Source organism: Nansenia antarctica (genome assembly GCF_963989245.1).
Source record: "Nansenia antarctica genome assembly, chromosome: 13".
Taxonomy (NCBI): domain Eukaryota; kingdom Metazoa; phylum Chordata; class Actinopteri; order Argentiniformes; family Microstomatidae; genus Nansenia; species Nansenia antarctica.
Window position 1 is genome coordinate 28,449,461 of NC_137683.1, and position 27,297 is coordinate 28,476,757.

The following is a 27,297-nucleotide window of genomic DNA, read 5'->3' on the forward strand; positions in this document are numbered from 1 at the left end:
TGTGTGTGCTAGAGCTGACGCACTACAAGATGACCTGTCTGTGTGTGTGTGTGTGTGTGTTGTGTGTGTGTGTGTGTGTGTGTGTGTGTGTGTGAGTGAGTGAGTGTTTGCGTGAGTGTGAGTGTGTGTGTGTGTGTGAGTGTGTGTGTGTGTGTGTGTGTGTGTGAGTGAGTGTGTGTTTGCATGAGTGTGAGTGTATGTGTGTGTGTTAAGTGGGTCTTGGAGAGAGAGACAATGTACCGTAGGTGTTTGTCTTAAAGCGTCTTTTGTGCTCTGCGGTGTACAGTGTCTGGAAATGTGGGTAATTTATTTTGCAGTGGAACATTTCGTACCAGACTGACCAAGGCCTCACTGCTGTCTCCACACAACAACACTGCTCTTTTAATCCACAGTGATTTTAGAGTTTATATGCCTTTCCTCTATTCAGTTTTTGTTGTTTTTGTACCTTTTTTTTAAAAAATAGTTTGCGGTTGCATAAAGGGTGAAAATGTGAAACATAGTACAAGGGTCCGCTATATTGACCCCGACATCCAACTGACTACTATACTAATCGACTATTAATGACAAATCTGTTTCTTTCCCATAGTGGCAACTTGAGTTCACCAAAAACATTACAAAGCCATTTTTCTCCATCACGATTATATGATTTATTTCAAGTCTCAAGACGAGGAGTGGTGGAGGGTTTCGTTTTTTCTGTTTTGATGTCTTGTTTCCTGTACTGGAAAGGAGTGGGATTCGGGGAGAATTACAGGTTGGGTGTATGTAGTAGTAAGCATTTTTCTCAACATGTGGAATCATTTACTCCTGAGTTCCACGCACTCAACACCCTTACGAGACTCGGAGGCTCCTCATGTCTGTCAGTCGTCAATACTATCAGGTGGGAGTGGTGCTTTTTGAATGTAACACTTTAGATAAGTCATAGCATTGCATCGCATAACATTTCGATAGGTCACTCACTCTGAAACAGTCCTAGGGATCGAATTGTCGAGTAAATTCAGGGATTCGTGCAACTTTTTAGGCTTGTGTTGTGAATTCCCCCCACGGAATCAGTCCGTTCTAGCTTCGGGTACGATCGACTGACTGACTGACTTGCAACACATGCAAGTCATTAGAAGCTTGCGTGAACATCTGGGGTTTCTATTTTCGGAGAGAGGCATTCTGGTTTTTCTCCATTGTGTGTTGACCATGAGGAGAGTACAGTCAGACTCTGCGGTCTGGAAGTTGACCTTGTTGTTATGGCGCTCTCTCTCTCTCTCTCTCTGCCTCTCTCTCTCTCTCTCTCTCTCTCTCTCTCTCTGCCTCTCTCTCTCTCTCTCTGCCTCTCTCCCTCTCTCTCTCTCTCTCTCTGCCTCTCTCTCTCTGTCTCTCGCTGTCTCTCTCTCTCTCTGTCCCTCTCTCTCTCTGCCTCTCTCTCTCTGCCTCTCTCTCTATGTCCCTCTCTCTCTCTCTGCCTCTCTCTCTGTCCCCCTCTCTCTCTCTCTGCCTCTCTCTCTGTCCCTCTCTCTCTCTCTCTCTCTCTCTCTCTCTCTCTCACTGTCTCTCTCTCTCTCTCCCTCTCTCCCTCTCTCTCTCTCTCTCTCTCTCTCTCCGGCTCTAATTACCAAACAGTTCCCGTCCGTGTTGTCTGTCATTGTAATTTAGAATCTGTATCTCCGATTGTTTGATTCTTTAATTACACAGGCCTCTTCCAGATTGATGTGGGGGCGTCTGGACGAGTCAATTGCGATGATGTTTTTCTTTATCGTATTATTGTGTTATATGTTGTTTTCCAGTATGGGCATAGCAACACATGCCTTCATGTTTATGATTGTCTTTCTTTACTGCGACCCCACTATGCAATAACACATGACATTGTAATGTACATAAACAACGACATTAAGAGTGAGCACATACTTTACAATTAACCACAGAGACACCCACAGCTATCACAGCTGGATCTATCATGGCCCCTCTAGTGCTCCCCCAAGCCGAGGGATGGGAATTATTTGTGTGTGTGTGTGTGTGTGTGTGTGTCCATGTGCCTGTGTGTGCGTGTGTGAGTGAGTGAGTGTGTGAGTGTGTGTCTGTGTGTCTGTGTGTCTGTGTGTGTGTGTGTGTGTGTGTGTGTGTGTGTCTGTGCGTGTGTGTGTGAGTGTGTATGTGTGTGTCCGTGTGTGCGCGTGCATGTGTGTGTGCGGCATGCGTCCATCTGTCTGACTGTGTGTATCCATGTAGCGTAGATGTGTGTGTGTGTGTCTGTGTTTGAGTGGGGGCGGATCGCCACCTCAATGAATGTCCCTATGACGATTTGGCTCCTGGTGGTCCAGCAGAATGAAATACAATCAAATCCAGAATATAAAAAAAGAAAGACCCTTCTAGAGGTCACACTGGGTGGGGCGGGGGGGGTCTTTTTAACCCCATTTTCCTTAACCGGAGGAATAACAGCCGGGGTGCCAGTTTTCAGCGCTCCGGAGAAGCCCCTGTGGTCTGGGGTGGGGAACCCCTGTGGTCCCCTGGTTAGGGTCGCCAGCCCCTCTGGAAGTGCTGTCGGGATGATTCCGTGGAATCCCAGACAACATTCCAGAACATTCCAGAGGAAATGAAGGGTCCCGTCGCCCACGGCGACAGCGTCTGTCTCCTATGGGTTCCCTTTGATCCCCTTGTTTAGTGAGGACCCCCTCCCCCCCACACACGCCCCCCTCCCCCCGCCCCCAGGTCACTTCCTGTCCCCCAGGGTCCCCCCTCAGTGTCTCTCAGATTCCCCCCCTCCCCTCCCCTCCCCTCCCCCAGCCCCCTGCTCTCTCTGACCACGACCACCCACACACACCCTCCTGTGTTGTGTAGAACTGCTAGTCTCGTCAAACATCAGTGTCTGTCTCAGTGTCTCTGTAATACGACCCCCAGTCTTTGGTGCGTCCATATGTTACTGCCTGATGCTAGCCTGGACAGTTTCCCCTAATCCTAGAGCCTTGCTACAGCTGAGACGACCGTTATTACATAACCGCTAGCGACCGCAGGCGTCTTATATAGGGTCTGTGAGTGGGGGTCCATAGGCTTCCTTCCTGATCCCTTTTATATGTCTCGGGGCTTGCAGAATGTTCTGGTTCTCTCCCGTCCCAGACATGGAGGAACCTAGCTTGAGATGGTAAATGGTAAAATAGGCTGACTTATATAGCGCCTTATTCCAAAAGCGCTTTACAACGGCCTCTCATTGCACCCATTCACACACACATTCACACACCAATGGCGGTAAGCTACCATGCAAGGCGCTGGCCTGCTCATTGGGAGCAATTTGGGGTTCAGTGTCTTGCCCTAAGGACCCCTTGACATGTGATCACCTCGATGCCTGATCTGCTGACCTTGCGATCATTAGACACCGGCTCTACCTGCTGCGCCACAGCCGCGCCCGATCTGCACGTATCCATTGAATCATCACATCCCAGTACATTTCCCCATTTCCCATCATTTATCTCGAGTTAGGATTCCACTCTCAACGACGTACTGCATAGAGTTGACCTCTTTCGTGTGGTTCACTAACCTTGGTTTTCTCTGTTTCCTTTGGGCTGCAGTCGTGCAGAAGGTTGACAATGTGTCTGAAGGGATGGAGAACTACGGGGGGAAGATCAACGCTGTGGAGACGGACTTGAAAAAGCTCGGTGAGTTTCACTCCTTTTCCAAAAAACACATTGTGTTTGACTGTTGCATGAATTTTTTTTTGATAAAGCTGCATTTGCACCCAAAATCATCCCAAATTACTACTAGAACAGCCGTGCCTTTTTACCTACTATAAGGTACCTACTTTACAATGCTAAGCTGCTATTTACACACAACGACCACCTGTTGGCCGCTTGTAAATTAGCCTGCTTCCAACACAGAAAAACTGCAAAATAGCTTCATACTAGCTTATCCTGATGTGATTTTGAAAATGTAAGAATACTGGGTGGTAGAACGCACATATCGAGGAAACGTCAAGAAAAAAACGTCGATCCTGAAATTTGATCGAGTGCAAAGATATAAAAAAAAATTCACTCACAGGCTCAAACGACCCCACCCATGGCTGTCCTAGTGTTAAACCACCCGAGTTCTTTCCCTCTCTCTCCAGACGACCAGACGGGGGAGAAGTCGGAGAACACCACCACGGAGATGCAGGCCTTCAAGAACAACATCCGCGCCCTCCAGAGGCAGCTCTCCGAGGTGTCCGAGCGCAGCAGCAGCAACCGCGCCGCCCTGGGCCGCCTGCAGGACGCCGGCCTGGACACCCAGACCGGCCAGGTCTCCCTCCGGGGCGTGCTGGACGCCAACACGGCCACGCTGCGCTCCGTCAACGGCACCCTGCGCAACTACGGCGGCGCCATGGAGGGCCTGCAGGAGGACACGGCGCGCCTGCAGACGGAGCTCCAGGAGCAGGTGCGGGACCAGAGCCGCGCCCTGCTGGGGATCGGCAGCCTCAACAACACCCAGGCCCAGCAGCGGGGCCTGATCTCGTCCTTGCAGCGCTCGGTGGACAGCACCAGCCAGGCCATCCAGAAGCTGCGGGGAGACTTCCAGCTCCTGGACCAGGCGGGCCGGCAGACTCGCTCCGACACGGACTGGCTGAAGGAGAAGGTGCAGAACCTCCAGGGGTTGGCGTCCAACGCCTCGGCCTTGGCTAAAGCCAACAACGACAGCCTGGAGGACGTGGGGTCGCAGCTGGCCTCGCTGGCGGGGCAGCTCCAGAACACCAGCGGTCTGGCGGAAGGGCACGACCAGAACCTGCGGGAGCTGATGGACCTGCAGCGGGACCACGACAACCTCACGTCCGGCAGGTTCGACCGGCTGGAGGTGCGGCTGGACCAGGCGGAGGAGAGCATCAACCGCGTGACGGGCAACATCAGCTTCACCACGCAGCTGCTGGGCGCCATCAACCTCAACCTGAACGACCTGCGCAACTGCGCCGAGACGGTGGGGCGCCACTCGGACTTCCTGCTGGGCCTCAACGCCACGGTGGCGGACGTGAGGGCGGACGCGGGCGCGCTGAGGTCCCAGCAGGACGAGCTGACGGCCCGGCTGGACAAGGAGGTCACCAGCCTCTCCATCGTCATGGAGGAGATGAAGATGGTGGACAGCAAGCACTCGCAGCTCATCACCAACTTCACCATCCTACAGGGTTAGGCCAGAAACCTACCTCTGTCCTCCTGTCCTCATCCCTCTGTCCTCCTCCCTCTGTCCTCATCCCTCTGTCCTCCTACCTCTGTCCTCCTGTCCTCATCCCTCTGTCCTCCTACGTCTGTCCTCCTGTCCTCCCTCTGTCCTCCTGGGAAAGAAGCCTAATATAGTCACTGTTTAGCCATAATGTTAGGAAAATTAGGCCAAAAACAAGAGGAAGAGGCCTATATATAGTCACTGTTTAGTCATAATGTTAGGAAAATGTATCTAAATAGAAAATAAGAGAGCGCACACACACCGCAGAAAATGTAAGTGAGGCGCTGGCAACGGAACAAAATCCAATTAAAAGAAGTAGAAGCCGCACACTCAAGTTCCAGACGCGACAAAATGTGGTTTAATAGGACAACAGTTTCGGCCGTAGCCTTTGTCAAGTCTTAAATACACACACAGAGTATAACACACACAATGTAAGATAGCCATTATATAGTCAGATAGGCTAATGGCTTTCTTACATTGTGTGTGTTACACTGTATGTATGTATTTAAGACTTGACAAAGGCTACAGCCAAAACCGTTGTCCTATTAAACCACAATTTGTTGCATCTGGAACTTGAGTGTGAGGCTTCTACTTCTTTTAATAAGAAAATGTATCTATCATGGCATAGTGTTTACTGAGGTCTATGTGACCCTAACAGTTTATTGATCTACTAATAGCCACCGGTTTAACTTGATGACTCTATATGTTGTGTTAAAGACAGTATCCGTAATTTGTGACAAAGTCTAATCATTTGGTCTGCATGTCGGGATCCAATGTAATGATCAGACTTTTCTTTCGAAAAATGTGAATACATTTCCGCATTGTTGAAAATCAAAGACATATCGCTAGTCAACTAACACAGCTTGTTTTGTGAGCCTGCTAACAATGTAAAGTAGTGTTCTAGTTAACTAGGTAACAATGTAAAGTCGTGTTCTAGTTAACTAGGTAGCAGTGGGGGGGATTACTCACCCAATCCATTGCCTTGCAGTATTGTAGCTTGACTAGCGAGTTTGTGTTTGCGTGATTCTCAACAACGTTGAAACGTAGTTCCGTGTTTCAAAAGGAAAAGCCCGAACATTTTGATCGGTTGCCGACATGCGGACAACCAAAAGACTAGAACGTGTCACATTTGTGACGTAGCGAAGAGTGTTTCCTCTCGTTGTAACGACGTGTTTGTTGTTTGTGTGTCCCAGGCCCCCCCGGTCCCAGAGGCTCGCGGGGAGACAGAGGCCCCCAGGGTGGCGCCGGAGGGCCGGGCCAGAAAGGGGAGAAGGGCGACAAGGGCGGGCCGGGGGTGCAGGGCCCCCGAGGGGAGAAGGGTTCCCCCGGACCGCCGGGACTACCGGGGTTCAAAGGTCAGCCCGGCTCACGGGGAAGCCCGGGGTCCAAGGGCTCCCGGGGGTCGGGGGGCAGGGCGGGACCCGCGGGGGCCAAGGGCGAGCCGGGCCTGGCCGGGCTGCCGGGCCGAGACGGACAGCCTGGCCCTCAGGGGCCGCAGGGGCCGGCGGGCGTCAGGGGCCCGGTGGGGCCGGTCGGGGAGCTGGGACCCAGGGGGCCGGTGGGGCCTGTGGGAGCTCCAGGACCGCCCGGCTTACCTGGACTCAACGGCCGACTACTAGCAGTGGCCCCCCTGGGGCCTGAGGCCCTGCGCAGTGAGGAGCCTCCTGCTCCTACTCTGTGGACTCCAGGTGAGACTGGCCGAATGTGTACAGTGCAGTAGATAGATAGATAGTACATCTATCTATCTGTCTATCTATTTATCTTTCTATCTATCTATCTTTCTATATATATATATGAGTCTTCCAGGAGGGTGATATTGTATAGTGTAGCCAATATTTGAACCTATATCTATCTATCTATCTGTCTGTCTGTCTGTCTGTCTGTCTGTCTGTCTACCTCTATCTATCTATCTATCTATCTATCTATCTATCTGTCTGTTAGTCTGTCTGTCTGTCTGTCTGTCTGTCTGTCTGTCTGTCTACTCTATCTATCTGTCTGTCTGTCTGTCTGTCTGTCTGTCTACCTCTATCTATCTATCTATCTATATCTATCGATCTAACTATCTATCTATATATATATATATATATCTATCTATCTATCTATCTATCTATCTATCTATCTATCTATCTCTATCTATCTATCTATATCTGTCTGTCTGTCTGTCTGTCTGTCTCTCTCTCTCTCTCTCTCTCTCTCTCTCTCTCTCTCTCTCTCTCTCTCTCTCTCTCTCTCTCTCTCTCTCTCTATCTGTCTATATAATATCTATGAGTCTTTCAGGAGGGTGATATTGTATGGTGTAGCCAACTAGCCATTGTGTTCAGTCTCGTGTTACCTGCGTGGAGCTGATGGTTGAACATGATCCCTCGTTCCAGGTTGCCCTCCAGAGTGGGTGGGCTTCAGAGACAAGTGCTACCATTTCTCTGTACTAGAAGAGCTGAAGAGCTTCGACAATGCAAGCAAAAGCTGCGGTGCCAATGGTTCCACCCTGGTGATCATTAACGATATGGAGGAACAGGTAAGAACCACCTTCATACAAATTGAATATCCGAATTTTCAGAAAAATGCCGGCCGAGAGAGGACGCTGGCGTTGCTTGTTCACCGCTTCTCCGCCCGAAATCTAGGTGTAATTGCCGTATACAGAGTAGATTGTCCTACAAAGACATTTAGACATTTAGAAAAATGTATTAGACCCCTATACTATCTATTTTTTTGTTTCTTTTTATGTTACTACTCAATCTTTTCAGTTTGTAAAGCGTCTTTGAGTGTCTAGAAAAGCGCTATATAAGTCTAATGTATTATTATTATTATTATTATCATTATTATTATTATTATTATTATTATTATTATTATAAATGGATGAATGACTACATTAACAACATAAGCTGCCTTAAGGGCCTATTTACAGGCCTATGGGTGATGTTGTTGGAAGACCAGAATACTGTATAAGGCATTGTTTGTGATGTACTGTACTGTATAGCTTCGTGGCAGTGGTTATGACGGGCTTGTTGTTGTTTAAAAAACAGCTAAAGACTGTCCTGTATAGACGGGCTTTTGGCTAACCCCAAAAGCCTGTCTTTCTGTGTCCTGTTGATATTGTTGTACACTTGTTGTTTGTTACTTGTTCTTATTTTCACTTGTTTTGTCTATTTTAACCTGCTATGACCTCTGCTCTTTTATTATGATCTTATATACTGTATGTAAAGCACTTTGTGACCCCTGGTCTGGGATAGGTGCTATAGAAATACGTTTTACTTACTTACTTACTTACTTACTTGTCTCTCTTGGTTCTTGTTAAACCTCAGAGATGGCTACGGAAGCAGACCACAGAGGACTTCCGAGGGTACTTCTGGATGGGTCTGACCGACCGGGCCGGAGAGAACGACTGGCGCTGGTTGGACGGGTCAGAACCTGCCTTCACGTGAGTCCAAACACATGAAACATACTGTACCAGTCTAAGGTTCGGACACATTTCCCCCATTCAATTGAATGGGAAAGTGTGTCCAAGCTTTTGACTGGTACTGGTACACTTAGATTCAGGTCTATACTAACCGTACATTACTGCATAACATTTACATTTTTGGCATAATGTTGTTGTTTTTTTCTTACATTTTTAAAATATATATATATATATATATATATATATATATATATATATATATATATATATGTTACGGTACATGTGGGAAAACTAGGGTTAGGGTTAGGTGCTAGGGTGACTTGGTACATGCTGGCATGTCTAATCCTAACCCTACCCCTACCCCTAACCCTAACCCTACCCCTAACCTTAACCCTAGAACCCTAGCACCTAACCCTAACCCTAGTTTTCCCACATGTACCGTATTCCCACATGTACCGTAACATATATACATATACAGGTATATAGACACTGGAGAAACAGTACAAGGGGGTCACTGGAGAGACAAGGGGGGCAGTACAAGGGGGGCAGTAGAAGTCTTATCAGACGCAGTATAGGGGAGAAGCAGGTGTCTCAGGAGACGCAGTGCTGGGGGGTAGTAGATAATAATAATAATAATTCATTAGATTTATAGAGCGCTTTTCCGAGGCTCAAAGACGCTGACAATATGGGAAAAACGGAAAACACCGAAACAACAAGCAACAGATAACATGAGCACATAGAACACAGAGTTAACGAACGGGGAAGGGGAGGTTGTATGCATGTCCATGGGGGGAGGGGGGTGGCAGGGTTAGGGGAGATGGGTAGGGGTAGGGGAGGTTGTATGCATGTCCAGGGGGAGAGGGGGGGTGGTAGGGTTAGGGGAGATGGTTAGGGGTAGGGGAGGTTGTATGCATGACCAGGGGGGGCGGGGGTGGCAGGGATGGGGGAGATGGCTAGGGGTAGGGGAGGCTGTAGGCATGGGAGAACAGGTAGGTTTTGAGGTGGGATTTAAAAGTGAGGAGTGAGGGTGAGTCTCTGAGTGGTTGAGGGAGAGAGTTCCAGAGGCGGGGTGCGGCTCAGGAGACACAGTGCTGGGGGGGGTAGATGTCTCAGGAGACACAGTGCTGGGGGGTAGTAGATGTCTCAGGAGACGCAGTGCTGGGGGGTAGTAGATGTCTCAGGAGACACAGTGCTGGGGGGGTAGTGGATGTCTCAGGAGACACAGTGCTGGGGGGGGTAGATGTCTCAGGAGACACAGTGCTGGGGGGTAGTAGATGTCTCAGGAGACGCAGTGCTGGGGGGTAGTAGATGTCTCAGGAGGAGCAGTACATAACTGTTCCAGGATTTTAGTACACATCTTACTCTTGTCTTTTTATGCCAATATTATCCTCCTCTACTCAATATTATATATATATATATGTTATTCACTGACATGAGGCTTTGGTCATGGTGACGTTTTAAGTGTGTGAGTGCCATCTGTTGGTCATGTGTAGGAAGTGGAAGCCTGGCCAGCCGGACAACTGGAGTCACGGGCATGAGAGAGGGGAGGACTGCGCCGGGCTCATCCGCGACGGACTGTGGAACGATTTCTTCTGTGAAGATCTCATCAGCTACATTTGTGAGAAAGACATGGAGAGCTGTGAGTATCTGTTTTGTCTGTCTCTGTCTGTCTGTCTCTGCCGGTCTGCCGGTCTGTCGGTCTTGTTGGTCTGTAGGTCGGTCTGTCTGTCGGTCGGTCTCTCTGTCTGTCTATCTGTCTTGTCGGTCTGTCTGTCTGTCTGTCTGGCTGGCTGTCTGTCTGTCTGACTACCTGTCTGTCTCTCTGTCTATCTGGCTGGCTGGTTGGCTGGCTGTCTGGCTGACTGCCTGTCTGTCTGTCTGTCTGTCTGTCTGTCTGTCTGTCTGTCTTGTCGGTCTGTCTGGCTGTCTGTCTGTCTGACTACCTGTCTGTCTGTCTGTCTGCATGCATGTCTGTCTGTCTGTCTGTCTGTCTTGTCGGTCTGTCTGTCTGTCTGACTACCTGTCTGTCTGTCTGTCGGTCAGTCTGTCTGTCGGTCTTGTCAGTCTGTCTGTCTGTCTGTCTGTCTGTCTGTCTGTCTGTCTGTTTACCTGCCTGTATATCTCTCTATCCTTTTCCTTCTCAATCATGTTTAACAATATTGCAGGCATTTGATACTGTTAACACTTGGGATTGATAATCGTCATATCTTTTGTTGCAGCGAAAGCGCCATTATAGCACCCCTCTCTGGGAGGGTAGAGGCATGGTTGAGTCAGACAGGGTGTGGTGAGCAACGAGACTCCACCCACAAGTGTCACTAGCCCCACTGGCTCCTTGCATGGGGAGGACATTCCCTAAGGAGAGAGACGAGGGACAAACTGCACAATCCTCCAACGGAGGCTATGGCTGTATAAACTGGGCTCTTCCCACCAATGGCCTGCTTCAGTTCTCTTCCAAAGGGACATCAAGACCACTCTTCTTTCCAGCAAAACGTGCAATCCCAGCAGACAATCAAAGAGTTGAGATGATCGGTAGTATTTCATTTCTGACCAAAAATGTATTGACTCCATTATTTTTCCATCTTAATGTTTTTAATAATGCTGTTTTTGTTATGACTGTAGTCCCCTTATAACTGATTATAAGAATGTATATTTTCATATTGCAATTTTGTTCGATCGATTGATTTCAATGTAGAAAGAATGAATTCTATCCATACCAAAGGGACTCACCTTAGTGCCTTTCACAGCTGAAAGTAGTTACATGTTTGTTACGTGAGGTGCACAAATGATGATGCGCAAAAAATGAACGCAAAAAATGCCGCTGATATGCTAATCCTTGAGGAACTTGCTTCCCAAAAAGAACTGTCTGGCTATATACAGTATAGCTATTATATCATATACATGAATCTGAATACATTAAGTATTTACATATAACCGTCAGAAAAAAAACCTGCTTGGTTGTAAGTCAAGACTGCAAGTTTACATTTTAGTATTTTTGTATGTAAAATGTTTTATGTATGATTATGGGGCCTATATTATATTTTATGTACTTTTAATAGTGTGGCAAGACTGTGGATCTTATCTGATAACATCAAAACTATCCATGCCATCTTACTGCACTCAGGGAATTCACTTCCTGGTTTAGATACTCGCTCCTTGCCCTGTTTACACCACCACAATTGCCAAGAACAACGAATCACCCCATACCCCCATGACAAATAAAACACTCAAGAATAAAATGATTTAAATACAAGAGTTGATTTGTGTTTGAATATGTCTTATTATTGTATTATCAGGGTTCCCGCGCTGATCTTAAAAAGCCTTAAAGTCTAAAATACAGCAATCCAATTTACAAGGCCTAAAAAGGTCTCAAATGTCAGTCTAAAAATGAGGTGCTAGGTCTTAAAAATTAGATCCTGCAAGGAAATCAGTCCGACCACATCTATTTACACGGAAATGCATCAAGCTGGAACCAAAAAAATGCCAAATCGCTTCCTTTTTTGTCTGTATGGCAGTGAAATCCCTAATTTCATCACCTCGAGGATGACAAAAAGCTATTGTATGGTGTCGCGAATAAGTCTAAAATTTATATTCAAAGAGGTCTAAAAAAGGTCTTAAATTTGACTCGTTGAAACTTGTACGAACCCTGACCAACGGGTATGCCTCTTCATTTAGTAACGTGCCTTTTTGGGGGCAGCACGTTGATTCCATCTCTAATCCAGTCTACTCACAGTGCTATATCCTCAAAGCTTCATCGACTCAAGACACACTGAGTTGAGTACGCATCTCTGGAGAGACACTGGACCTCTGCAGATAAACGTTGACATTCTAGAGTGTTGTGGATGGAGAGTTCTAGAGTTCTACATTTAGGGTTAATCAAATCTTTAATTCTTAAAATAAACATACATATACATTACTGTCTATCACCTTACTCCACTAGCATTATGACCTCATAAAATGTATTCTTTATTCTTTTTGATTTGTTCTCTGATCTTAATTTTGTCACATTTGTGTTCTGTAGCTATGGAAATAACAGTCCAGTGGTTTTTGACATTGACTTTTATTGTTTCCTTCGTTCTTTTCTTTCTTTCTTATCCAGCCCCAATTCAAAGCAAGATGAAGTCTTTGAACACACTGTAGAATGGGATGGGTACCGCAGTGCACAGATTTAACATTCCTCAAGTCGTCACACACATTATTATTTTTTCCTCAATCATTTCACATTCTGTTTTCCATTTCTATCTCAGCCAATCCCCATTTCCCCTTCAGCTGCACAGAAGAATTGAAATGATCTCACAGTAGCACCTTTAATAGAGGGAATCTAACTCTTCACTACTGACAAGGACACCAGTTCTCGAACAAAGATTTGACAAAACAAAACAAAACAGTGATTTACTGAAAACTGTGAGGGGTTAGAAGTAGTCGATCTCTACGTGTGTGTGTTGTCTTATCTACTGAATCCTACCAGGTTGCTTTACACATATAAACAAGTGCTTTCTCTTAAAGATTGAACCTTGTTTAAGATGCACTCTTGGTAAACATTAAAGCAACATTGACAACATACGAGCTGAGCAAAGCGGAAAAGGTTCTGAATAATATTACTATTAAAACCAGTCATATAGTTTAATATTGCCAGCCGAGTGATGAGTGAGTTAATTAAGTCATCCTTGAATGTCATATCCAGTGTTGCCGGATGGGATTGTTTTCCAGCCTAATCACAGTCTAAAAACCACCCAGTGTGATCGTAAGTAGCCCAATTGGGCTGGAATAGTAGCCCAATCTGGCAACACTGGTCATATCTGTGCTCAAAAATATTAATGATGTTTCACATTGCATTGTTTACAAATAAGATACAACACACATACACCAAGGAAGCAGCATATTGCCCAAAATGTCTGTTTATTATCGAGGTAAATGTCTAAACTTGTTTAAGTCTATTCATTGTTGCCACATGCTATTTACGTATATAAAATCACTGTGGTGGAAAACACTTAAAAAATAAATTGCTAATTTGGAAAATGAAAAAACCGCTCAGGGGACACGACTACAGTGTCATCTTTCCTCTCCTCCTTTCACAGGGTTCCCGCGCTGGTCTTAAAAAGCCTTAAAGTCTAAAATCCAGCAAATACGATCCATAAGGCCTAAAAAGGTCTTACATTTCAGTTATTCGGTCTAAAAATGAGGTGCTAGGTCTTAAAAATAAGATCCTGCAAGGAAATCAGTCTGACCACGTCTATTTACGTGGAAATTAATCAAGCTGGAACCCAAAAAATGCAAATTCGCTTCCTTTTTTGTCTGTATGGCAGTGAAATCCCTAATGTCATCACCTCGAGGATGACAAAAAGCTATCATATGGTGTCGCGATTAGGTCTAAAATTATATTCAAAGAGGTCTAAAAAAGGTCCAAAAAGGTCTTAAATGTGGCTGGTGAACCCATACAGACACATGGACTCAGAGCTCTGGGGAACTAACTGCACTGCAATGGGGGCAGGGACAGTGAGTAGACGCTGGAAACCCACACTGATACATGCACAGCATTAGGCTCCAGTTCAACTATAATTCATCCGTCTATACTGTTATTAAGTATCCCTTAATCCACCGTGATGATTAAGAAGGTGATTATTCCTGTTACGTTAACACATTATGGCAATGAATGAATGCCTGTTTTCGTGGCGATGATTCTGGTGCAGCAGGGTTATTCTTATCGGGTGATAATGATTCTGGAGGGTTGATGGTAAGTTATTTATTTTTTTCTGGCTGTTTCCTGTATTCATTTCCTGTTGGTTATTCTGGTGATGCTTAATCCTGTTTTCCGTGGTTGTTGATGTACTGTGGGGTGTGTTTATTCCAAGTGTGTGGTAGGTTGGTAGTCTGGCTCTCCCAGTCCCTTGGGGTGCAGTGTGGAGGAGCAAGATGGCTGTGTACCGGAATATGAGTTGGGTGTTGAGACACGGGGCAGGAGGTGGGGGAGGGGCTTTTGGTGGTGGTGGGGACGGGGGACGGGGGGGACGGGCTGTGCAGGGAGGTGCTGGCTGTCCCGAACCGAAGCCTGGCGGGCTGTGAGGCGCTGCTACTCGTCCTTTTCCACTGTGATCTCCCCGTGAAGCACCTTTCTCCTCTGGTGGAGCATGTGGAAGTAGAGCTGGGGGAACACTGAGGAAGAAAGAGAGAGAAAGAGAGATCAGTTTTACCCCACTGTGTGTCTAAACCGTTCAAGTCGGTATGTGACAGAAGCTGATGAAAGCGGGAACAAGTCGCCAACCAATCAAACCGTTCAGACTTTTATTCTGTCATTTAAAAAAATAAATGTCAACGTTGTTGAAAATCAATGACACACTCGCTAGTCAAGCCAAAACAGTGCAACGCAATAGATTCGGTGGGTAATCCCCACTACTACCTAGTTAACTAGAACACTACTTTACATTGTTAGCTGGCTCACAAAACAAGCTGTGTGTGCTAGTTGACTAGCGAGTGTGTCGTTGATTTTCAACAAACGCTGAAATGCATTTACGTTTTTTTCTGAATAAAAGTCTGAACTTTTAGTTAAATCGGCTGCCGACTTGTTCCCTTGTTTCACCAGCTGCTGTGACATATGTAATTATTCCAACAAAGAGAAGATAAAGATGTCGGTCCTTACACGGGATGTAGGAGAGCATGACCATGATGAGGCAGATGTAGTAGTCGAAGGAGACGTTATATTTGTTGGGGAGCCTGACGGAGAACATTCCAGAGCGGCGGACGTAGGGCAGAGCAGCGTAGATGGTCATGAGTTCCCCGGCCACTCCGAGAGGATACATGATGATGAACATGTTGTATCTGCGATGGAGAGGAGGAGAGAAGGAGGGTGTCTCAGCACACATACAATCACATACTGGGGTTAAAGACACACCCAGGGGTTAAAGTTCAGGAATCAGTGCATACACACACGCCTACTTTTTTTCCACACAGAAAATTGATCAGGAACCGATAAGGGAATCGATAAAGAATCGAACCGATAAGCAGAATCAATAATGGATTCTGTATCAATAACAATTCAACAATTCCCATCCCTACACACACACACACACACACACACACACGCACACACACACACACACACAACACACACATGCTATAGCATTAGCACTGCCTCACCTACCATTGCCCTAGTTTCACCATGTTGAAGTAGGACACTAAATGGTTGATGATGATGATGATGATAGGGGCAGCTGACATGTTTTTAGTGACTTAGCACACTGACACCAGGACAACGTTAGACATGCTGTCTCACACAGTAGGCTATTCCTCTCCTCCTTTTTTATATCATCTATCATCTGTCACTATCATGTTACTGATGACCAACGAGGCACCGATCACCGTTCATTTAGCGCCTCCTGTACACAGGGATGATTTCTGTTCTGGAACACGGGAGGTAGGCCTATGTGGAAAAACGTTACTTTCCTTTCTAGTCATGTTGTTCTCTTCACCATGACACCATGACTTGTTCAGTTTAGGGGAATCAGAGCCCCGCTTTTCAAAGGTTACCATGTTTGATATTGGTCAGAGAACAACCGTAACACTAGAACAGTCGTGAGGCTTGTGAGTAAAGAAAAATGTTATATTGCACTCAATCAAATTTCAGGACCCTCCTTTCAAGACTTTTCCAAGATATGTGTGTTCTACCACCCAGTATCCTTACATTTTCAAAATCACATCAGGATAAGCTAAATATAAAGCTATTTTGCAGTTTTTCTTCTGTGTAGGAAGCAGGCTAATTTACAAGCGGCCAACTAGTGGTCGTTGTGTGTAAATAGCAGCTTAGCATTGTAACCCCCAAGGCGGGCGGCTCTTTTAGTTGGTAAAAAAGGGCACAGCTGTTCTAGTTAACCTGAACATCAGGAAGAGAGATACAGTCTTTCTGTTACTGATAGACTTCCCACCTGCTACTTGAATGCCGTTGCATCATTCGGAAAAAGAAGGCGGGGGGGGGGGGGGGGGGGGATGGGAATGAGAATGACTGTTATCACGCGAGTGGGATCCTTCTCTGTCCTGTCATGACGCAGGGGCAGAAGAATCCCGTTATTTACTCAACAATGTTGAGCGGAGACTCGGGGGCCGTCTCGGCGGATGTGAGAGAAATGTTTGGGGGCGAGCATTCCATGCCCAAAACAGATGGGGTCTTTAAAACAGGAGCAGCTGAACTTGAGCCCGTCTCTGGGGGCCTGTCATCTCCCCCTTTGCTTAAAGGAACCCCCGAGAGCGCTCTGAGGAGAGCAGACTGAGGGTGGTGGGGTGGGTGGGGAGGGGGGTGGTGGAGGGAACTTCATTGATCAAGACCAGGGGACCAGGCGCTAGACAGGCCTAAGCACATGTAAACACAGGGTTCCCGCGCTGGTCTGAAAAAGCTGTAAAGTCTAAAATCCAGCAATCCAATTCTTAAACCCTAATACGCCCTCAAATGTCAGTTATTCAGTCTAAAAATTAGGTGCTAGGTCTTAAAAATGAGATCCTGCAAGGAAATCAGTCCGACCACATCTATTTACGCTGAAATTAATCAAGCTGGAACCCCAAAAATGTGCTTCCTTTTTTGTCTGTATGGCAGTGAAATTTCATCACCTCGAGGATGACAAAAAGCTATCATATGGTGTCGCGAATAGGTCTAAAATTATATTCAAAGAGGTCTAAAAAAAGGGTCTAAAAAGGTCTTAAATTTGACTTGTTGAAACTTGTCGGAACCCTGAAACAAAGGAGTGGTAAAGCTACTTTTAGTAACGGTGATGGAAACCGATTTGTTTTTGTGTTGCCGAAAAAGAAAGTCTACTGTCTGTCACTCTTTATGCCTGATAAGTACACGCAGGTTTGTGTAATAATACTACATTGGCCTGACATAGAGTCTCTAGGAATCGATGTTTTGAAGTGAGAACGTCCATCTCTCAGCTACAGGATCACAGGACTGCATCAGATAGCTGGCTGGCCATGTGTGTCTGCTGTTCCTCACCGCTGCTCCTATTATATGTGAGGCTAGGCTAGGCTGATATGAGAGGCTAGGTTGATATGAGAGGCTAGGCTAGGTTGATATGAGAGGCTAGGCTGATATGAGAGGCTAGGTTGATATGAGAGGCTAGGCTAGGTTGATATGAGAGGCTAGGTTGATATGAGAGGCTAGGCTGATATGAGAGGCTAGGCTGATATGAGAGGCTAGGTTGATATGAGAGGCTAGGCTAGGTTGATATGAGAGGCTAGGTTGATATGAGAGGCTAGGTTGATACGAGAGGCTAGGCTGATATGAGAGGCTAGGTTGATATGAGAGGCTAGGTTGATATGAGAGGCTAGGCTGATATGAGAGGCTAGGCTAGGCTGATATGAGAGGCTAGGCTGATATGAGAGGCTAGGCTGATATGAGAGGCTAGGTTGATATGAGAGGCTAGGCTGATATGAGAGGCTAGGCTAGGCTGATATGAGAGGCTAGGCTGATATGAGAGGCTAGGTTGATATGAGAGGCTAGGCTGATATGAGAGGCTAGGTTGATATGAGAGGCTAGGCTGATATGAGAGGCTAGGCTAGGCTGATATGAGAGGCTAGGTTAGGTTGATATGAGAGGCTAGGCTAGGTTGATATGAGAGGCTAGGCTGATATGAGAGGCTAGGTTAGGTTGATATGAGATGCTAGGCTGATATGCTAGGCTAGGTTGATATGAGAGGCTAGGCTGATATGCTAGGCTAGGTTGATATGAGAGGCTAGGCTAGGTTGATATGAGAGGCTAGGTTGATATGAGAGGCTAGGTTGATATGAGAGGCTAGGCTTGGCTGATATGAGATGCTAGGTTGATATGAGAGGCTGGGTTGATATGAGAGGCTAGGCTGATATGAGAGGCTAGGCTGATATGAGAGGCTAGGCTGATATGAGAGGCTAGGCTAGGTTGATATGAAAGTCTAGGCTGATATGTGAGGCTAGGCTGCTATGCTAGGCTAGGCTAAGCTACCGTGTCACTGGGGGTCCTGATAGCTGGCCGCATAATGTCACCCAGTGCTGCTCACGACAGTCAATACAATACATACATTTATGAGCAGCATGTATTATGATGATAGCTTAGAAATGCTATCTAAAAGTCTTTGTTATTGCTGACTACTGGAGTGTTGCCTTGTGCAGAATGTTAAGCTACTGTATATCTCAATACAAAAACTGCTTTGTGACCGTGTGTGGAGGCAGGCCGAGTAGGCTACAGTACCTGTGAGACTACTACTCCCAGACACCATCACCGTCCTGTGGCTGTATGGGTTTGTCTGTATGTGTGAGTCTTTGTCAGTGCTGTTAGTTGTCTGTGAGAATCGGTCAGTCCTGCTATGGGCCATGCACGCTGTGAGTCTGCGTCAAAGGAGCATCTAGGAATGTTGGAAGAATGAGAAAGAGAATGACAGAGAACATCCTTATGTCCACATCCACATCTGGGAAATCCATGACAGCATAAAGCAGAGGATGATTAGGAGAGAGGGAATCTTTGTTAATATCTTTTCTCAGTCCTTCATGCTCATCGAAACTAAATAGGCTAACACTACTGTCTAGACACAGAATGGCGCCGTAACGATTCCTGCATCGACGCAAGAGGTCCTCTTTGCTCTGCAGGCTTGTCAACGCCTGAACACCTCTCTCAGAGCCTTTCTAACTACTGTATCTCCTAGAATAAAGCCTATAAACTGTTGCCACAATGGCAGTGCAGTATATGGTGTTAATAGCTGTTAATTCAACCAAAATCACATAGAGAATAGATAATGAGGTTGTTTTCATAAATAAACACTCTCATGCTGATCGTGTGTGTGTGTGTGTGTGTGTGTGTGTGTGTGTGTGTGTGTGTGTGTGTGTGTGTGTCTGTGTCTGTGTGTGTGTGCGCGTGCGCGCAGGTGTGTGTATACCAAATGATACCTCGTACCACCTACTTCTTGTGACAACACAAGACAACACTGACGTACAATCAGTCTGGAGTGAGGGAGGGAAGCATGCTAGGGGAAGAGTTAAGTAGACCAAACCAAACATTGCTCCAAATCAGTTATGTAGACCAAACCAAACATGCCCATCACTGCAACAACAACCCCCCTAAACCCCCGAAATCTGCATTCACATTCACGTCTCCACCTTGCCCATTTGATGAAGTACGGCAGGTGGTTGAGCAGCTTGAATGTATAGAAGGAATATCTGGTAATCTCTGTCACCGTCCACACCAGCAGGAAGAGGACTACACTTTCTTCATTCTGGATCTTCCAGACGTCAACGACAGACGGACAAATATGGGAGTGAGGGGGTTGGGGGTGGGGGGGGAGGAGAACATGTATAATAAATTCCTGTCGATTCCTCGGTTTCTGTCTTGGAATATCGTGACGTTAGAATTATAAGGTTCTATCTCCATTTTTGGTCACAATTGAGTGATCCATTAGGTGTTTATTAATGCCTGTGGGGTGTTATTTTTAAAATGTTGAACTTTTTCAGTTAGTAATTCATAAAATACAAAGGTTCCATCTCACAAAACATAATGGAATGTAAAAACTTTGACGCTCAATATCTCTGAACTACCCTAAACGGAGATAGAACCTTATCATTCTAAGCTCACGATATGGTGAGGGTTTTTAATACATTCATAAGTCCTTACTCCCCACTGATAATGGGAGTAGTATGGTAGAAAGAAAAACCTCTTAATGTAATAGTCACCTGTCTGATGCTGTTGGTGACGAACCAAACCATGAAAATTCGAGAGCACACTTGTACCCCTGTCACAATGACAGAGGTTCTCACGATTCCTATAGGGACAGAATTTAGCACATTGACTCGGCTGTCCTAGGATGAGGCTATTATGTTTACTGTTTAACATCTACTGTTTCTGTTGAAGAACAATGCTAACACAGTACATACCGATTGCACAATGCAAAATCTGAAAGACAAAGACAGAAAAACAGAATCAGTTGAATCGCCACTTTACCAACGTCACAATGTATGTTTGGGTTAAGATACTTCTTACAGCTCTCTTTAAAGAGACGAATTAACCCTCTGGTGTCCTGGACACAGATTAATCACACATTCTCTATTGTTCTCGGGAACATGACGTCACGGTTGCTATGCCCGCCCACTGCCGCCATATTCTTTGGTACATCATTTAGTTATTTATTCCTTATTTTCGTTATTTGGTAGTATATCATTTCGTTATCATTTTCGTTAGCTATCTCGAAGCATGACGTACAGAAAATGTAAACAGTTGGAGGCGCTATCATGTAAACGGTTGGGAGAGCAAAGAACATGGCGGACCGTATCCCACAATGCAGCGTCATGACGTCAATTCCCAAGCTTAATAGGCTAGGTGCACGATCTCCACTACTTCCTGAAAGGCACCTGGCATGAACATATCCTGTCTCACTCTATTGGTTTAATTGATTAATCAGCTGTGCACTGTGTGTTCCAACAGTTTACCGCACAGCTGATTAATCAATTAAACCAATAGAGTGAGACAGGATATGTTCATGCCAGGTGCCTTTCAGGAAGTAGTGGAGATCGTGCACCTAGCCTATTATGAGTGTGATGCAAGGGCCGGTTTCCCAGATGCAGAATAAGCCTAGTCCTGTACTAAACACTAACATTTTTAATGAAAAATCTCGATTGAAGATGTATTTCAGTCCAGGGAAATTGGCCCAATTTCTGTGTCAGGGTAACCGTTCAATAATTTCAATGTTTACCATCTCCTCTATAATGTTTTATTAGAAGGAAGTTGAACACTAAGGCATACAGCACTTATGGGCACATAAATAAGGAATAAAGGTCCTTCTATTTCTTCTTTTTCCCCCTATGTACCCACCCTTTCTCCTCTATCTTGATAGAATACTTGTTTGATTGTGGCTATAATACGTACTCTAGCAACAACTATGATATTCTACAAACTTACCTCAACTAACGCAATGGTCTGGAAAAACTTCAGTGTCCTCGCTATACTTTTGTACAGGCCCTTGTGTGAGCCTTTCTGCATGTAAAAGCGCATCATTGCCATCGCCAAAACCAGCCACCTGGGAAAGGAAACACAATGAAACAACTCAATGTCAATGGTTTTGTTAAGAGACACGTAGCCTACAGCAAGAACAAACACCATTACAAACAGGACTAGCCTATGTTCAGTTCTGTATCTAAAATGCTTCCCCCCCATATCATGTCCTCTTCTTGACCCCTGTCACATCATCTATATTACGGCATTCTGTGGTTATTGTCTTGAACAGTGTGTATTTATTATTCGGAGTAAGCCAGGGTTCCCACACCTTCTGAAACATCAAATTCAAACACCTTTCAAGGACTTTCAAGACTCAATTCCCTCAAATTCAAGGACCCAACACGGCATAGTTTGTGACAGAACTAGTTGACGAGCTAAGTAAAACATTTTTGAATATATATATTTTGTTTAGAGAGAGAGAGAGAGAGAGAGAGAGAGAGAGAGAGAGAGAGAGAGAGAGAGAGAGAGAGAGAGAGGGGGGGGGAATTCAAGCACTTTCAATGACCCATGTCTATTTTCAAAAACTTTTAAGACCTTGAATTATTTTTTCTCAAATTCACAAACTTTCAAGGATTTCAAGGACCCGTGGGAACCCTGGGCGAGCTACAGCAATAAAAAAACAACTAAACTTGAATGTCTACTTATCTCACAAGTCCCTGGGCGAGACGGTGAGACCTCATGTCACTTTGCTGGGGAGATAATAGCCTCCGACTACTGTAACTACACTCGCCTGGGCTCATCATCAGTCATGACAACATAGCTAAATGCCGGACAGAATGTAAACAACAAATTGTTGGAAAATCTGCCCTGAAGCAACCTCAATACTGCTTAAGATAGACGCAGTCCTTATTATATGTACACAGAATCAACTGTGCAATACAGCTATGTTAAGGTAACAGGTAACAGGTAATGTTGTTACTATAACAATTACAGTGTCATTATAGGTATAGGGGCAACCACAAAGTATTACTGTTTTTTTTGTATATTTTCTTTTTGAATTGAACACAATAACACATTGTTTCATAGGGTTAGAGGACCAATGTTACAGTAGAGAGTTTTGGCACTCTTGATTCAAAGGGATATTGTAACATTAACAGCAATGCCATTAAAATAATCAATAGATATAATGTTTGAAACAATTGTCACCTTTCTGTAAAAATCTTTCCCACAAACCTACAAGCAGGGGTCTATAATATCCAACATTCTGCCTATTTTGTGAACAGTAAATATATATCCAAACCCAACATCATCATACCATCCCTGATTTACTAAATAGAAATAAAGTCACACTTGACAATGCTGTGTATAACTGTATGAATCTGTAATTAATTTTGTACAATCAAGTATTAAGTTATCATTGTTATACCGTGCTTATACTGTCTAGTTATGGCTAGAGTTACCCCAGTAAAGTATTGTTGTGGTGAGTAATTATGATACTTTTTGGGACTGTGTTATGACTAAATGCTTTTGTATGATAGTGATAACTGCTGCTTTTTCTGTCATGTTTTCTTTTATTAACCTAATGTTTTGTTTTTTTGGTAACCAAAGAAGAGAAAGGGGCAAGCTGCCATTCAACGTGTAGAGGATCTTTACAATACCCCGAAAAAAACCTCTCTGCACAGCACAAACCGAGCACCTGACATGTCTATCCTTCCTGAGGCCGGTAACAGTAGGCTAATAGGTCAACCTGGTTCAATAGCATTCTTTGTAACAGACGGCGTCCCATTGACTAATCTCCATCTAGGTGTTAGTTAAGTTCAAGGTACACTCTGAAACATCATATAAACGGTGGAGATATCTCATGGCACTAGACACCTCGGTGGATTTAGATAATGTTGGTGTCATGTTGAAGACTAACCCTGCTTTGAGCCCGTTTACTGATGACAGACAAATTCGTAAGGTAGGGCCATAACATTTGACAGTTAATAATAATAATAATAATTGTTGTCTCAATGATTGTAGTGGTAAAAACAGGACACTGGAATTCCAATAAAAACGCACCTGTCCTGATCGTTCCACCATGGGAATTTTAAAAAGAGCTTATGATGGCTAATGTGTAACAATACTACCACCTTTATCTAATACCTATCAGATCCCTATTCTTCTTCTTCTTATTTGTTTAGTGAAACAGACAGTACAGCGTGTGGGCAAACAAACAGGCAGGGGCAAACAAGGAATGAATGAACCACAATCAGTCTATACCAACCCACAGCGGCGCGGCATTTACGCACATTTGTTCCCAAAGTGACCATTTTGTCGTTACCTAACCTGACTTGTCAGTAGTAAGTTGTAGCCTAATATGTGATCAACATCTTTATAACTTACAACTAGAAAACTTGGCAACGATTTTTAAAAAAAAAAGTTAAAGTCGTTTGGTCGGTGTGATTTCATTTACAAAACAACTGTCAGAACATGTGCCAAACAATTGCGTAATCCGCGCCCGGAGCGCACAGATAGTATGCAGGTTTAAAATGTGCCAATTGCGCATTTCCCCCTCCCAGACCCCCGGGGCTCTGGTGTCAGTGCGCCCGGCTATACTTAACTGTCTCTGTGGTGCGGGCTGCATGACAAGCTGACACCGTACGATCGACCGTATTTGGAAAGGCTGAACCCACGCCGGGGGTCGCTCTACCGCCCCCCGTTAAATATATTTTTTAAACAAAAAAAGATCGTCAATCTTTAAAATAATCCATATTTTTCCATATCTAAATAATCCATATAGGTCTATATCAACCCCTTCCATTTAGTTTTTATATCATGTTCTAACTTCACGGCCGCTTAATTCGCGTAAACCAGAATGGGCGCACTTGCACTGTCAGAGTAGGGGGTCCTATAAACAGCAACACACGCTCGCATACATACGGAGCTCTGCATAGCGGACCTCCAAAGGGAGTGGCTATTTGTTTATTAATCAGCCGATCGCCGATCGGGCATTAATAATCCACATACCCGGCTGTCATGGCGATGTTGTAAAATGTAAGCCATGCGGTGGCGATGGCACTTTTGGTCGTTTTCTTTTTGTTGTTATCCTTCTCCTCAACCGAAGCGTCCTCCTCCGTGGACGCCATGGTGCCGGGGGCAGAGTGGTGGTGGGACAGTCAGACACGCAGCTGACAGCTGTGGCTGGGGGGAGCAGCAGGGTCATCCATCCATGTGTCCACGGACCCCCCTCTCTCGCGGGACTATTGCTGCAATAAGTGTGGGGCAAGTCCCTAAGAAAAGACAAGTCCCTCAAAAGACCCCCCAAACAAAAGACCCTATCAATCAAACAATTACCCCCGTTATTATTCATGAACTTTAGGTATGCAGTTATGGTTCTCTATTCATCTTTTCGACTTATTATTGGCCAATTATTGTTATGAAAGGTTGTTATTGAAAGGTTGTATGATGAAAAATGTAAACAGACCTCGAATAACTAACTACTAAAATGGTTAATGTTATTATCCTACTAAATCTCCTTTTCACCCTGATGTTAGACTGCTAAAAGCTATTTATACCCATCCGTTTAAACAGCTCCAACTTGTTTTAAGTGTGCATTAAATAGATAGCCCAACTGCAGACTTCAACTTCTTAATGTGGTCACCATCCACCATTTTTCCTCCTAAACAGTCACAACTTCATATCAACTTTTCATCTCCTCTCAATCTATCTGATCTCTTTAAAAGCTTTTACTGTGGGGTGCATACTGCCCTCTACCTGCATGGGCTGGGTGGATACTTGGTGGTGATCAGGGTTGCGTTCAAAGGCACAAAGCTTGACTGTGTGTGGTCTGGGAATAGAGTTATATATCCCTAGAGGGGCATTACCGAAAGCTCATACTGCCTACTGTTTACTAAAAGTGTCTGCTACAACTAACTGACAAACTACACATTATTAAGAACATTACTGTTTAGTCAAAGGTATGCAGTAAGTAACACTGCAAGTGCAAGGTTCTTCCTGAATAGTGTTCAGTGGATTCCTACTACACAGAGAAAAGGCTTCAATGGTTGGTGATTCACTGCCACCTGCTGCACTGGGGTGTTCGCTTTCATAGTAGTCAACCCCCCCAGTTCCACAGTGTGTCTGGGGGGACAGATATTTATGGCCACCAGTAGATGGCGTCACGCCCCCTGCCAAAGCCTTTCACAATCTATAGATAAACAACAAGAAGAACATGTGTTGAACCCATTGGCTGATGCCATACCAGCCTTATAGCATGTGCTATCCTCCTCTAGGGATATAACTCTATGAGGCCGGGCTAGACTGAGCTAGGGGGCAGTGTTGTGATGGTTTGGAGAGTGATTTTTTTGGGCTAAACTAAAGCATCAGTATTGGGCTGGATTACAGAGCTGGTGTTGGGCTGGGTTAGAAGATAGTGTTGGGTTGGTTAGAGGGGTAGTGTTGGGCTGGTTAGAGGGGTAGTGTTGCGTTGGTTAGAGGGGTAGTGTTGGGCTGGTTAGAGGGGTAGTGTTGGGTTGGTTAGAGGGGTAGTGTTGGGCTGGTTAGAGGGGTAGTGTTGGGCTGGTTAGAGAGGTAGTGTTGGGTTGGTTAGAGGGGTAGTGTTGGGCTGGTTAGAGGGGTAGTGTTGGGTTGGTTAGAGAGGTAGTGTTGGGCTGGTTAGAGGGGTAGTGTTGGGCTGGTTAGAGGGGTGGTATTGGGCTGGGTCAGAGTAATGCAGATTGGTAGAGGACTAGGCTAGAGGGTTAGTGTTGGGCTGGGTCAGTACTTAGAGGGTTGGTAGAGAGCATGCCTCGATTTCCAAGAAGTTGGCAGTATCGGACCAGTATAATAGACAGTGTTTATGCTGGGTTTAGAGAGGGCGGTGTTGGGCTGGTCCAGAAGGGCAGTTTTGGTTCTGAGCTGTTTGGTTAGAGAATGAATGAATGAATGAATGAATGAATGAATGAATGAATGAATGAATGAATGGTCTTTATTGTCATTGCTATAGTACAGGTACCAAACAACGAAATTTAGGAGGGGTGGCTCCCCTGGTGTTAGGAAAGAAAAAAAAACTAAAAAAAGTACAAGAAGGGAAGGAGCTGGTTTACATAAATAAAGGCCATGTACACTATCCACTATACTATACTGTACAGATAGACGACTAGGGTTGTCATATTGCACATAGTGTTATTGCACATTCATTTAAAGTGTCGCAGTTTGCAGGCTTGAAATGTACATATTTGTGCCTCAGCACTACACCTGATTTTTTCAGTCCAGCAGCTGCCATACAATCCGTCCAGACTGTCCAGGGCCCAGAACCTAGGTCTTTGCTGTGTTCAGGGCCTGGATGGCCCTGGGGTAGAAGCTGTTCTTCAGAGAGGGCCAGACAAGAAAGAGACAGTGTTTGGGCTGGGTATAAAGCCCTGCTGCCCTCAGTACAGTTAGCGGAGGCACAGGCTGAGATATAGCGCATCACTGCAGGGTCTAAAATTAGCACCTCCCGTAGTGGCCAGTAGAAATGTGTGTAAACTAACCGACACCACCAAATATAGTGCAGGGCCCGTTAATCCTGATCCAGTTACCTAGAGTTCAAATTTCTGTGTCCTGGTGGGGTCAGACTCGTTACAATGGCTACCTGAGGGAAGGGGGGGGGGGTCAAATCTAGCTCGACGTTTCATTAACAGCGTTTTTAATGATCCACTCGATGCATTTGTGTCTTGAATTTGTGAGATGTCGCAGTCAGACTCATAGACTCAGGTTCATACGTCTTCAACGTAATTTGCCCAACCCAAAATGTTTTAGGTCTACAGTCTCATCAGATGTACAG

The 27,297-nt window shown here is 45.3% G+C and overlaps 3 protein-coding genes across 3 annotated transcripts in view; 2 read left to right on the forward strand and 1 right to left on the reverse strand.

Annotated features, from left to right (window-relative positions):
• LOC308169490 (collectin-12-like) overlaps positions 1-11,864 on the forward strand; it is a gene marked incomplete at both ends in the record, with an annotated part of 43,810 nt that extends 31,946 nt beyond the window's left edge. Inside the window, 7 exons of the mRNA XM_080544172.1 lie at positions 3,549-3,635; positions 4,082-5,125; positions 6,354-6,848; positions 7,533-7,675; positions 8,463-8,578; positions 10,051-10,196; positions 11,851-11,864. Coding sequence (XP_080400298.1) covers positions 3,549-3,635; positions 4,082-5,125; positions 6,354-6,848; positions 7,533-7,675; positions 8,463-8,578; positions 10,051-10,196; positions 11,851-11,864 — 2,045 coding nt within the window. The remainder of the gene's footprint in view (positions 1-3,548; positions 3,636-4,081; positions 5,126-6,353; positions 6,849-7,532; positions 7,676-8,462; positions 8,579-10,050; positions 10,197-11,850) is intronic.
• Positions 1-27,297, forward strand: part of chmp5b (charged multivesicular body protein 5b) — a 495,962-nt gene that overhangs the window by 453,557 nt on the left and 15,108 nt on the right. The window lies entirely within an intron of this gene.
• Positions 14,625-24,619, reverse strand: hacd1 (3-hydroxyacyl-CoA dehydratase 1; the record flags this gene model as incomplete). The annotated part of the gene is made up of 7 exons (XM_080544285.1): positions 14,625-14,707; positions 15,192-15,370; positions 19,664-19,785; positions 20,234-20,322; positions 20,435-20,453; positions 21,456-21,573; positions 24,501-24,619. The coding sequence occupies 7 exons, from the start codon at positions 24,617-24,619 to the stop codon at positions 14,625-14,627; spliced, it is 729 nt and encodes a 242-aa protein (XP_080400411.1).